General features: G+C 41.3%; 1 protein-coding gene across 7 annotated transcripts in view; it reads right to left on the bottom strand.

The window, feature by feature from the left end:
* Positions 1-2,441: 2,441 nt before the first annotated feature.
* The window catches only part of trip12 (thyroid hormone receptor interactor 12), a 42,331-nt gene continuing 31,318 nt past the window's right edge, over positions 2,442-13,454 (bottom strand). For all 7 annotated transcript variants that reach the window (XM_047821997.1, XM_047821995.1, XM_047821998.1 and 4 more), the window contains exons 26-43: positions 12,742-12,933; positions 11,690-11,841; positions 11,336-11,493; positions 11,170-11,243; positions 10,663-10,862; positions 10,141-10,268; positions 9,571-9,722; positions 8,947-9,089; positions 8,576-8,732; positions 8,391-8,489; positions 6,281-6,395; positions 6,027-6,181; positions 5,698-5,862; positions 5,278-5,442; positions 4,721-4,834; positions 4,534-4,628; positions 4,259-4,362; positions 2,442-4,009 (exon numbers count right to left, since the gene is read on the bottom strand). In XM_047821997.1, the coding sequence (XP_047677953.1) occupies positions 3,813-4,009; positions 4,259-4,362; positions 4,534-4,628; positions 4,721-4,834; positions 5,278-5,442; positions 5,698-5,862; positions 6,027-6,181; positions 6,281-6,395; positions 8,391-8,489; positions 8,576-8,732; positions 8,947-9,089; positions 9,571-9,722; positions 10,141-10,268; positions 10,663-10,862; positions 11,170-11,243; positions 11,336-11,493; positions 11,690-11,841; positions 12,742-12,933 (2,565 nt within the window). In that variant the 3' untranslated portion in view covers positions 2,442-3,812. The remainder of the gene's footprint in view (positions 4,010-4,258; positions 4,363-4,533; positions 4,629-4,720; positions 4,835-5,277; positions 5,443-5,697; positions 5,863-6,026; positions 6,182-6,280; positions 6,396-8,390; positions 8,490-8,575; positions 8,733-8,946; positions 9,090-9,570; positions 9,723-10,140; positions 10,269-10,662; positions 10,863-11,169; positions 11,244-11,335; positions 11,494-11,689; positions 11,842-12,741; positions 12,934-13,454) is intronic.

Consider the following 13,454-nt stretch of genomic DNA (forward strand, 5'->3'; position numbering starts at 1 on the left):
ATTCTTTTTAGGAATTCAAGCAACACTGTAGTTGTATATTATGAGTTGAATACAGTTTATTGTATACAGTAAGTGATTTTGTGACTCATCGGACATTAGGCATCATTTACATGTGATGTGATATGAACAAAATAGTGGTGAGGAACAGGCCATGCATACTGGAGAAATGCTTCAGAAAGATAGCGTGTCAATATTCATTCTATGTCACTTACAACTCTGTGGCCAAGATCACTTCATATTGTACACATTTTATTGTTATTATTTAATATCTAATGGCTAAAATCACAGGAATAAAGTATAAAAACCAAAAAATGTTTTAGCATTTAAAGAAGCATCCTATGGTGTGATGCTGACAACACCATGCTTCATTTTCAGGATGGTATTAGCCAGCTGATGAGCCATACTATTGTTGTTGGGGTTTTTTTTTTTTTTTACCATATATTCAGCAAAAATATATTTATATATATATATTTTTTTACATAAAAGCCATGTGTCTGTAATGTGCAGTTTACTCATAGTCTTCCTTCGTTGCCATAAAGGCTTGAATGATGGCAAATTTCTGAGATGGTTGTGCTTCCTGCAGTTTCTCCCATCCAAAGCTCCCTGGCTAAAGCCCTTGTTCAGTTTTTGACAAGAAGTCCTGCTGGTTACACATTTCTCCCATTTGACAAAGATGGACCACACTGTGCTAATCTGGACATTCAAAGCTTGCGAAATGGTTGTAAAGTCTTGCCAAGATCTAGTATCCTGACAATTTGGTTACAGATGACCACATATAATTCCTTGGACTTCATGGCTTGGTATGTAGTCTGGCAACCACAGAACATTGTGAGAACTTATACACACACAAGCTTTTAAAATCTCAGCCAATCAGTAAAATTGGCAATAAGAGGTCTGCAAGTCAAGTTCCAGTGTCTTGGAGTGTCTTATCCAAGAATCTAAATACTTCTCTAAATAAGAGATCTACATTTAGGGCTCTGTGCAGGCCACTGGAGTTGCTCCACACCAAGCTCATCAAACCGTCTCATTAGGGATCTTGCTTTGCACAGGGGCAGAGTGTCGTGCTGGAGCAGCAAACGGCCTTCCATAAACTGGAGGCACATAATTATCTAAAATGCATTAATATGCCATAGCATTAGGATGATCATTCACTAAAACTCACAAGCCAGACTATTATCCTACCCACTGAGGTAGGTAAGTGCTCTCTCCTAGCATCTGCCACATACAGATCTATCGCTCAGACTACCAGACAGTGAAGCGTGATAAATAACTTCAGAGAACGTGTTTCCACTGCAGTGTTACAGTATTTACACCACTCCAGCTGACACTTGCAGTGATTTCAGGCTTGTGTACAGCCGTTCAGCCATGGAAGCCAATTTCATGAAGCTCCTGATGCACAATTCTTGAACTGATGGAGCTTCCAGAGGCGGTGTGGAACTCTTATGAGAGCTGCAACAGAGAGCTTGGGTGGTCTAACACTTTATAAGCTGTTCTGTGTAAAGCTGCCTCTAGATATTTCCATTGGTACTTCCACTTACAGTACTTACTTCTCCACCTCCTCCCAGGAGCCTTGACAGCCTTACTAGTCATTATTTATAAACCAAACCACCAATGTTTATTAAAATACATTTTATTGAATTGACTATTGTAACATATTGCTGCTTTAAATGTAGATTAATTAAATTAAACTATGTTTCTTAAACTGAGACCTTCCATAAAGTGATAATCATCAAATGGGCAGATCCCAGGAATATGGTCATTATGTGGATAGCAGGTCAGAGCTGGGTCTGGGAAGTTCTCAGGTGTATAATTAGGCCAGTTAAATATGCAACAAGGGATATATTTCAGTTCTTTTGATTTACCAAGATAACATGTCACAACAACCAACGCAGCACCTTAGGACCAAAAAGTTGTTTGGAGACAGCTTACATGGCACTTTTTGGGGGGGTTAAAATGGGTATCACCTTGTGGATTATAATTTAAATAGAACATCATTTGACCAGGCTGATTTTAACTTTATTAAAATTGTGTTGTATGATATTATATGTTGCCTTTTAACCAAGCAGCATGAAGCCATCGGTTAGAAAATACTGACACTCATACACCAATATAAAATATTCTAAAATTCTTCTAAAAGTCACCTGTTCTAACTCGATGTTAATAGGACTTGTTAATAGGAGAAGTTTGGTTGGTCATACTTCCACCATTACTTTTGACTTTACATATTCCATATAATATGTTTAGAACCTGGCTGAAGCATTAGCCTCATTCTCAGCAACAGTAACGAGCAGGTCCGCCTCCACCTCGGCCTTGTCAGACTACCTAGCTTGACAGAAGACGAAGACCATGAACGAGCTCCAACTAAGAGGAAAGCAGATCTTAATGAGGAGTATTTTGGTGTTGAAGCATTTTTGGGTGAAGAAGCGTTGACAGGCTGCACACTGAGTCAAACAGTTGCTTTATTTATGTGTCCAGGTAAAAACAAGAACCTGATGCAGTAAATTATTGCAGATCTTAGAAACCAGCAGATAAAGGTTCGGGGGTGAGGAGAGTGAACTCTAGCACGCCACCCTCAAGGCAGGCAACACACTGTAGCGCACACACCACACCACCACGCTCCAATCCAAGCCAGCAGTGCAAACAAAACAGAATAATAAACTACAGCAAGAGGAGAAAAAATATAGAAAATAAAAAAAAAAAAAGCACAGTCGCACCTCAAACCAGGTGTGAGAACTGCATATAAATTTTATTCCATAAATGTTTTTTTTTTTTTCCCGGAAATGTCATCTGGCCATGAAACACTAAAATGAAACCAGCCAATTTTCTAACGTTTTTTAAGCGCTCAGCTACATGGCAGGATTAGTTATAACCCTGCGAGTCATATGACCTAACCACATAAGAGCGAGAAAATAAAGAAGGGTCTACTCTATCCAACTTCTATCCGGAGTAGACACTTGCGGCTTTTAAACGTTGGCCAGAAGTCCACTTCACTCTGATGATTAAAAAAACAAACGAAAAAAAAACCAAATAAACCAATAATTATAATAATAATAATACAATTATAGATCCTACACTTTCATCACTACCTGCATTGAACCAACTGCAACTTTCGTACAGGGGGGAGAAAAAGAAAGATGTAACGCACAATAAAGAATGTGAAGAATGAGCAACGTTGGTCTGTACAAATGATCTTTGGAGCTGTAAGAGAACACACACGCACGCTTGCACACACACTGCCTGCTGGATGGAAACACAGTGATGACATCACTCACCACCATGACAGGAAAACACACACATCCCCATTTTCTTTAAATATTACATTTGATTTCCTTGCACACAAATTGGCTACTGATATTACTGATTAGATCTGCTCAACAGGAGGCCATTTCATTTCCTAGATCTGCTCTGAAGAAACGGCCAGTTTATATCCGAGATCTGCGCTGAAGGGGCAGCCATTTTGTCTCCAAGATTTGCTCTGAAGAGGCAGTCATTTTATTTCCAAGTCTTGTAACATTTAGTTTTATTTTATTTTCCCCTGTAGCAGACATACAACTTCAGAAGTCTCTTTTTTTTCCTTCCAGAAGCAGCTGCTTTTTGAGGCAGCTGTACCAATAACAAAAACAGAGGGAGAACTAAAACAAAAGGAGGGAGGAAGTCATGACGATGTGTTTAGGTTGGTAGAAGGCATTTTGCTTTGTGTGTATGTGTGTGTGTGTGTGTATACGTGTGTGTGTGTGTGTATATGTGTGTGTATGTGTGCGTGTATGTGCGTGTGTGTGCGCGCGTGTATGTTTGTGTAAGTATGTGAGAGATCAGGACAGGTGAAAAGACTGCTGGCCCTCCCGTGCCGCCATTAACAGTTTTTCCCTCATGATCTCGATGCTGGAATAATCCGGAAGCTTCAGGTAGTTTACACACGTCATCACTGACGGCAGGAAGTCGTCTGGGTTCTCCGTTGACTCAAACGTCTTGCGCACAATTGTCAGGGGAGGATTCAAACTCCGGAAACCTTGTGATGAAAAATAAAAAGGGGAAACGGAAAGTAAACTACACTATAGTCATGCTTATAAGTAATAAAAACAGGTGCCTACAATTTTATGTATAAAAAAAAAAACTTAAAGCTCTGGAAAGTTATGGTGTATGAGCTAACAAAAGGTAGAGCACACGTCGAGTGAGCTACACAGCTACACTTATGCCACCCAGATGTGACCATGCTTTTCTTGCTTCACAGTAAGCTGCTATATAAAATGTTTCTCACCTCCTACTGGCAGTCTTGGACTCCCGGTCACAAACTGCAAGAAGAGTCTCTGCTGCTCTGCATCAAAACTACTCAACACCTCAAAGAGGAATCGCACTGCCCGGCTACACACAAACACAAACAATTTTTAATTTTATTTTATTATTGTTTAATTGTACAAATGCGGCCAAACCGCCATTTTGTTACTCAACATGCACACAAGGTGGGACTGTGAATTTTCTTTAAAAAAATAAAAGAAATAAGAAAAGAAAAAAAAAAGACGAAGGGGTTTGTACCTGTCGTGTGTGTACCCGTGATCCGGTCTGCAGCATTCCATCAGAGTTTTGACGTCCCACGTCTCCGATTTGCTGCCACACAACAACTGATCCAACTAGGACAGGCAGATACGCAGAGGCGATTAACAGATAAAGAAGCAGACAGAGAAACAGGACAGGAACAAATCAAAAGAAGAGTGCAACTCACCTCTTCAGGGTAGAAGTACTGTAGGTGGTGGAGCGGGAAAACAGACTCGAAGCCTTCCCTAAATGACTCGAACTGTCGGGACACGCCCTCATTTAAAGTCCAGTACACCACCAACTGCACATGCACACAAACATTTATCAGTGTATCCAAAAACACAAATAGTGTCTTTCAAATGCTCCTCTAGCAGAAAGGCTATCCTGTCTTTTCCACCATTAGTTAGTGTGTGGTAGATAAGGTACAGGTTCTAGTGAGTGTAGGGAGGATTGCTTATGCTCTGTACACCCAATAGAACCTATACCTTATCTATCACACGCTAAATATTGGTGGAAAAGAAAGGACAGCCTCTCTGCTTGATACCGCAGCACCCCTTCAGAGGTCTTGTGGAGTCTACGCCATGCCACTGTAGCAAATACTTAAGGGACGGCATGTGTGTAGATTTGGGTGAAGAGTAAAGGGTACAGAGACACGCACACTGTAACTAACCCTTACGTGTGACTCCAGGTTGTGTATCCTGATTTGTATGGTAGGTGCTTTCAGGTGCATGGTGTGTAACTCACCCTCAGGTACTCCTCCAGATTGTGTATGGTGACAGGGATGTCTTTGCCTCCCTTCTTCAACTCGATGTTAGGGAACCCTGGCAATGTGAAGTCCAGCCCTAAATCCTCCACTGAACAGCCATTCATATTTAAACTCTCCAGAGCCTGCTGTAGCATCTCCCTTGTCTAAGAAAGAAAACGGACAGAGATGCATTCTTCAGAAGCTGATTTTGGGGTTGGGAGCGTTGCAAATTCTAAATATTTTACTTAAGCTGGACATACACTTGGACTACTAGTCAAACTCGTGACACAAACCACTCGCAGTCACTCACCCTATGCAGCCTAAATCATGTGAACACGGTTACCAGGCAACAACATTAATCTAAAAGCCATAAACTGTCCTCATTCACACAGAAAAGTAGTGTGTAGGTGTGTTCATACGTAGGATTTGTCCTGCTCTAGTCTCTTCTTCTGCCTAATGATGTCCTCCAGGTGCTGGATGGATTTGGCCACACCAGGGTCGATGTTCACCAAATCGTGAGAGCTTATTGATGACTCATTTCTCAACATCCACTTGTAAAAGGGCAAGCCCAGGGGCAGATCCAGCTGCATACACAATCGTTTATAATCGTTATTAGCAATGGCGACAATTTGCACAGGCACATTCGATTGTTCATAACATCATTTTGCACTTGTTACAGTGGAACTAAGGTAAAAACTACAGTGGGATTAGTTCTGGTGGCAGTGTTAGAGTGTAAGAGAACTCCTACCAGTCTAAAGTCCATGATGGCTTTAGCCATGAGTTTTCCAAGAAAGCGGAATTTCATCTTGATCTTGGCAATGTGAGCTGGCTTGGTGCTGCGCCCAAAAGGCACAGCAAAAAGGCCTCTAGAGCTGAACATGTACTTGGTGCCCTCCTGGCTCCCTACAGACAGAAAGTGACATGGAGCAGACAAGAGGTTACGCTTGTGGAGCAGAGTTTGAGAATAAAAGCGTAATGCAAAGAGATAACGAGTGTAATGACCTTTAGGGTTGGCAAGAGTGACCTCTTCTCCTCGCCATAAACCCAGATCAGCTCTCTGCAGCTCCTGAGACACAAGAGCGTAGAACTCCAGTGTCGGGCCAAGTCCTGTCCCCACCTGAGAAAGAAAAAAAGAGAAAGGGAGAAAGAGTTCAGGTTTTTCCTTTATCACCATAGCAAGAAGTCAAATATCATAAATGTTAATTTGTAACAATGTCAGTTCTGACTGTTTCTCTTTTATCTTGCTAAAAAACCTTAATCTTCTAATTGGGCCAAATACCTAATGCCATTTAACATTTGAGGTTCTGCTTGTCTTGTTTGGGAGGTTTTGAACACCCTCTGGCCTACACTCAAGCTCCTTTGTATGTTCATTTAAGCTTAAAATACTGGCACACATGGCTATGTTCAGTTGGCTTACAGTTTGTGCAGACTTTCAAACAAACTCCGAGCGCACACATTTTAACGTGTAGTCTGATATGCCTGGATCCATTTTCCCATTATTCATATCTCGAGGAGAAAAGTTCAAGACTTGAATTTTACTACTTATACCCATCAAATCGCCCACAACCGCTCGAACAATCTAGAGGAACTCTACAGTTTTGTATGGTGATGGGGAGAGTGACGGTTTGTGACAGAAGCAGTGATACAGACAGCCATTTAATCTGAATTAGCACTATTACTGTGCACATCGAGTAAGCACTCTCTTAGCACAATTTATTTTAAGCTATTGGGGTAAACCTAATTAGCTAGCTGGCATGATGCGTAAAGATGCTCCGATCAGCATTTTTCGGGACGATCACCGATTACCAAGATCATGATCTGCCGATAGCCGATCATAGAATGGCAGGGGAATGGGAATCTTTTGTCTATAATCTAGCAGAGTTTGCACCATTATTAGAAATGAAATTAACTCTAAATAAACTGTATTGAGGAAAAAAACTGTATAAATAGGCTAAAGTCAAGACCTTGAAAACCACCAAGTGTTTATTTTAGAAAATGAGAACTCAAGGCTACTGTAATCCATCTTTCCCAAATAAGGCAGAGTAACTTAAAATTATTCCAAACAAAGAGGGGTCAGGCAGACCAACACACATCAGATCAGCTTAATGGGATGTAGCCTCTTAATACACTGATTACATTTTATAATTGGCAGCAAAATGTAAAACTTGTTACACCAAAATTGGCTACTGCCACAAAGGACAAAACTATGGCAAGTGTTTTTTTTTTCTGTTATTATTATGAGCGTCTGATGTAGTCGAGGAACCAACTACATCAGATCCAAAAAATAAAATAATGAAAGCTACTGAAAGCCAATGCCATCCTTTCTAAATAACAAGGCAGAGAAACAAGGAGGCCAAGCAGATAGTTACCAACCAGAGGAACTTGGGATGGTATGAGGTTACACAGGCCCAGGCTACTTGTAAAATTTTAAAATATTTACTAAATTTACAAATTTATAAATATAAAACATTTATATTAAATTTGTTTTAATATTTTTTGTGAAGCTAATATATACACTATCCTTCAGAAGCCTGTCAATGTTTGTGTTCACTGTTTGGTACAGTGTGGGGAGACACAGTTAGGTATTTCCTGCCTGGGGGGTCGTATCATGTGGATCAAGGCAGCTTAGCAGGTGACGGAACCCTTTATCCTCCACAACGGATAGAGGTTGTTCGTCGAGGCAAATTATGAATTCCATAATTCTTAACGTGATGTCTTTCCACCTCGTACTATCCCTGCTGTATGGTTCACGTCGTTTAAACGCATCACTCACAGTCGGCTGGTTGACAGATGGGGATGTTGTTGGCTTCGGCTAGTTTAGTTTCTTATACTCGGCATATTCAGTTGTATGGCGTGTTCTAAGATGCCTAATCATGTTAGTGGTATTAAAATGCCGTTGCTTGCTTCCACCTCGAGGGATTTCATCACGACATACATTGCAACCGGCTAACTTTACGTCTTTATCGGACACTTTGAAAAACTTCCAGACGGGAGAACTAATTCGGCGCTTTTGTGGTTCGCCGATCAAGCTATTTTTAGCCAGCATCGGCCGATCATGATCGGTGGCCGATCAATCGGAGCATCACTAATGATGTGTAATTGAGAAGCTCACCTCATTCTCATACTGAATCTCCAGCATGGCTCTGGAACTGCCCAGATCCTGCATCACAGATTCTGCCTGCTTTAACAGCTCATCCCTGTTTATCGTCCGCTACAGGCAAACAGAGGCAAAATAAGCATATTCTGTTTGCTATCGCTTTAATTCAGCAGTTAGTTACAAGCAGCAGAAACACACACCTTCTTCCTGTCAAGGCGTGGTGCTACACGGCTGTCCTGAGAATCGGACTGGTTGATTTCAGGGTTGGTGTCGAGCAGACGCTGCATGGCGCGGTCACGATCAAACGCAGTGACGTAGAACAACATCTGCCTCGTGTCGAATGGGAAAAAGAACGGACTAGAAAGACACAACAAGAGCCATAAGTAATGCAGTCAATAACAACAGGAACATCACAATGTGCAGGAGTGTAACAGGAGTTCCAGTGCAAAAGAGGAAAGAAAAAGAAAAAAAAAAAACACTATCAGGGTGTGAAAAAAAGATTTTATCAAAAATAAACAGTGCAAATACAGCGAGGGGAAATGTGTGTGTGTGTAAGAGCGTGTGTGCATACCAGGTCTTGCCCAGCTCAGTGAGCCAGGGTGGGATGTTTCCAGTCATGATCACAAGTGGATCCTGCAGCTGTCTGTTTGCTTTTGCTGTCAGTTTACTGTTGATGAACTCACTAGTGGGAATGATCTCCTTACACACAGCATTCTGAAAACATACCAAAATATCCAAATGAGGAAACTTTTTAACTGATTATTTCACACAGCTCATCATTGACCACAGCCCTACACTCCACTACTGCCTCCAAATCATCCTCGCCCACTTCTCCGAAGGATCGAGAAGACCAGAGAGACTTGGGCATGGAGTGGCAAGACTCTACGTTACTTAACTAGCGAACAAATCTTTTGCACAATTTCAAGGTCAGTCCATTTTACAACTGAAGCCAAATACACATATAGTACCCAAAGGCTAAAACCATACAAACTATATATACAATACATTTACTATGTTAAGTAAATTAGTGTGTGTACTTACATTCTGAATCTTACAGGCAGTTTCAATTTGATTACGTTTGTTGTTAAAAACTTTTGGCTTTAATTGTATTCCTTTACTACAAGACAGGGGTCACATGAGAGTATTGAAACCAGTACTACTGGGATCCAGAGCAGCTGTACATGTACACACTCACATCGAAGAGGTAGAACCAGTATCTGCTGATGGAGTGCAGAACCCTCAACAGCAGAATGACCTCCAGCGAGGGGTCGTCGAACGTAATACCTTCTGGAGGTTCAGATATGAGGTACGACTCCAACGGGTTACTGACACTCGGACACACACCGTCTACGACACACACACACACACACACACACAAATCCATCAGATGTAAGTAATGAGTCAAAGAGAATGTACTTGTCATTGCAATTGGAGAAAAGAGGGTTCCAATTTGAGCATTCGACTGCATTTTAAACAAAATAGATGGTAGTTAAATTTCAATAATAGCTGATGGTTTACAGGGACAAGCAGCAGGACAGCGGACATGGTTCAAGACTACAATGAGAATAACTTCAATCAAATCTTCGAGCACCTGATTATATTGTATTAGATACAGATATTCATCCATTCCTAGTCCTGGAGGCTACGACATGTGACAAGTGAATATAAGGAAGAAACTAAGGATTACAAGTCTAAACATATGTACTAGCTACTTAGTTACTATAAGATAAAATGAAGACGGTGAGTGCAGATGAAACGTCTGTACCGTGCCACAGCTCGTCCTGTTTTTTAGCGTTACGCGGTGAAGTTTTAGTGGGAGCCGTTTGTGCTCGACCCCTTTTCCCTCCTACGGAGTCCTTGCAGCCATCCTCATCCTCTCTGACCGGCTTATACCTGCACACATGCGGGAAAATTTGCAAAAATGTACTCAGTGTGGCAGTTCACAGCTGTAATAAGTGCACAAACACAAGAGAGACCGGCATGTTCGTTTAATCGAGGTCAGATCATTTGGTTGCATGTGAATGTACTGACGGTTAGTAACCTGATCAATAATTCAGTTTGGGCCAAATGAAATTGTGATCAGATTAAAGGCTGGGATGTAGATATATGAAAAAGTAAAAGTAAAGAAAAAAGTATAGTATAATAAACCTGCAGTGAAACCCTTGAATCCAACTTCTTTCTCGATCGAATTAAATACCTTCTAAATGGCATGTAAATGAATATTTGAATCAGATTGTAATGTTTAGAGAAGAAAATAAACAATATACTAAATGGTGTGTGTATGTACCATATCGTGTGTGTTTTGGTCCAGATGCCGGCACGACCGAGAGGGTTGGCCTCGTCGTCGGTGCTCTCCCGCTCCTCCTCTGGCTGCAGGCTGAACTGACGCACCGCCTGGTACACAGTCATGTTGTAGGGCAGCAGGTGATCAGCAATGTAGAACTGCAGCCGGTGGCGCACGCTGCCAGAATTCAGGAACTGTGCCGCCTGTGCAAGGGTCAAAGGACAGAGGTCACGGACATGGCGGGGAAAAAACGACTGCATTTCTCTGCACTGAAAATGATTTAGAGAACATGTGATGACCCAGTGCACTACAGAGCGAACTGCATTTTGTCGACAATGCAATGCAACAGTTTAGCGTCAATGTTTACTTTCTAATTCTAGTTATGCTTGGTTATGATAAAATGGTCTAATCCTTTTTAAACTAAGACTAAGGTTAGGAAATCACGATGTCAGATTGGTGGTTTGTTTTACGTGCTATAGGACTCAACACAAAACAAGACTAAACCCATACAAGTGACTCATCGATTTCATCGTCTGATCCATCGTCATCGCTGTCCTCGTCCTCCTCTCTGATTCGGCCGTATCCTGATGAGAACACACACGAAACTGGGTTACGTCATTGGAATACGAAAGGTTTACAATATTAAGTGAGTCTCATGTTCAACTAAGACACACACCTCTAACAACAAGGTATCTCTCAATGGCCTGCACTAAAGCGAGAGGGTCAATTTTAACAGGCCCCCCCTTCCACTGCTTCACGTTGGTGCAGTCTGGGTGTCTCTGCAGCTGGCACTTCAGCTGGTGTGTGTTGAAGAATTTTAGTGCTTGAGAACCTCTGCAAACACACACAATCACACATTCTTGGCAAAACATCAATTACATATATATATATATAAATGGAAATGTTTTTTTTTTTTAAAGTCTCTCTTTTCCTATGGCAAATTATTTTGAGCTTGTCTGGTGTCTTTTTCCGTTTTAGGGGTTAGGGGGTAAGATTTATGGAAAATAATTGAGTTGAACTGAAGCTTTACCTGCTGCCGTTACCATTCCCACTGGGAAAATCATGCACTTTAACAGGAAACTGCTCCATCTGACTCAGGCAACTGTTCATTTTGTGCACAAGTGCCAGCAGCGACCCATTTTCTGTTGGCTCCAAACGGAACAGTGGCTCCTGCCCAGGAACCTGCATGCACACACAATTATTATGATGGAACTGATGTTCTCCAGATGTTTATCCACACCATTTTGTGTACCCTTTGAGACTGTTGTGTATAAAAAAAACCCTCACAAAAACTCACCTCAAAGTTCACAGAGCACTAACAAGACTGCCACAACATTACTAAGCCAAGTTAAAGAGATACTGATGGACATTTTGATACAACATTATAATGACTTGCCCATTTTTTTCCTGAAAGAAAGTGGGGGAGCTCCACGTTAGAAAAGAGCACAAGTTTAGGAAGAGGACACAGATTCCAGGAAGGGAAGAGATTGTAAATTATATCGGTTGCCAATCATCTCCTCTCATTTTCTTGGCAAATAAATAATCTTTTGGCGTACTTTTGAACGATAAAGCCTACACTGTTTTTTTTTAGCATTTAACAGCGTATATGCCTGCCAAATGCTGTAAATAAAACTGAATATCGTGGCATGTAATCAACATCATGATCTCTTTGCAGTGGAGAAGTCTGTATTCAATCCTGTCGTATTTATTCTAGACTTTCTCTAATGTGATGCTAAACCTCCAAAAAACTGGCAGCATTTAATAGAGAGAAAAAATAGATTTAAGCCAAGCAGATCACACATTATGCCAGACATTGTTACTCTAATGATTCACTCTTTTGTGTGCTTAAAGTTTTAAAATGAAAAGATCCTCTGATACCACTTTTTACAAGCAAAGGTTTAATTTGCTATTAATAATATTCAGTATGGACTATGAACTCCTTCTTTCAACATGTCAGTCAAACGATCCCACAACCATAAAAGTCACAGAATAAAAACAGCTGAGATGTGGAGAACATGATCAGACTAAGATCAGAGGAGGTGTAATAAGGTTCTGTAGACACCAGGTGGTGCCAAAACTCACAGGACTGCCGTAGAAAATGTGCAGGAATCTCTTGATCCTCTCGTCCCTGCTGACGACGTCTCTCTCACTGTTGGAGGTTAAATAGAGCAGCATCTGCTTCACAAGGCCACTGTGCTGAATCTCGAATGAGGACACATCTGACTCGGACACAATGCTGCAGATCTCCACTAAACACTCCAGACCGCCATCAACCTGTAAACACAAGCAAATTTCAACCGACCGCAAGAAAATGTATATTCTATTGATGCACGACTTACAAGCCAGATCCTTAAATATTTGGACACATTGAGAAAGATAGTGGTTTTAGTTGTCTACCACAATGTATTTGAGTGAATAATAAATAAGAGCTTTGGAAGGCAAGGGCCATGTGATTAGCATGACTGCCGTGTATCTCCGGGATTTGTCCTGTGTGCATGAAGTTCTCCCCATTATTCTGGGGTTTCCTCTGGGTACTCTGGTTTTGTGCTCCAGTCAAAAGATTGTAGTTGTGTTGTAGGCTGTCTTGCATCACTAAATCAGTGACTGAGTGTGATTGTGCCCCGTGATGAGTTGGCACGCTATCCAGAGTGTTTCCTGCCTTATCCCCTGGCATAGGCTCCAGGGGCTTATGTATGAACAAAGTATTCAACAAGAGGAATTCTTCATGAGGAACAGCACCAGACACTGGGTTTCTTTCCAAGTGATGCTCTGTCAGGTCTCTACTGCAGCTGTCT

This window comes from Tachysurus fulvidraco, chromosome 13, assembly GCF_022655615.1.
Source record: "Tachysurus fulvidraco isolate hzauxx_2018 chromosome 13, HZAU_PFXX_2.0, whole genome shotgun sequence".
Lineage (NCBI taxonomy): Eukaryota > Metazoa > Chordata > Actinopteri > Siluriformes > Bagridae > Tachysurus > Tachysurus fulvidraco.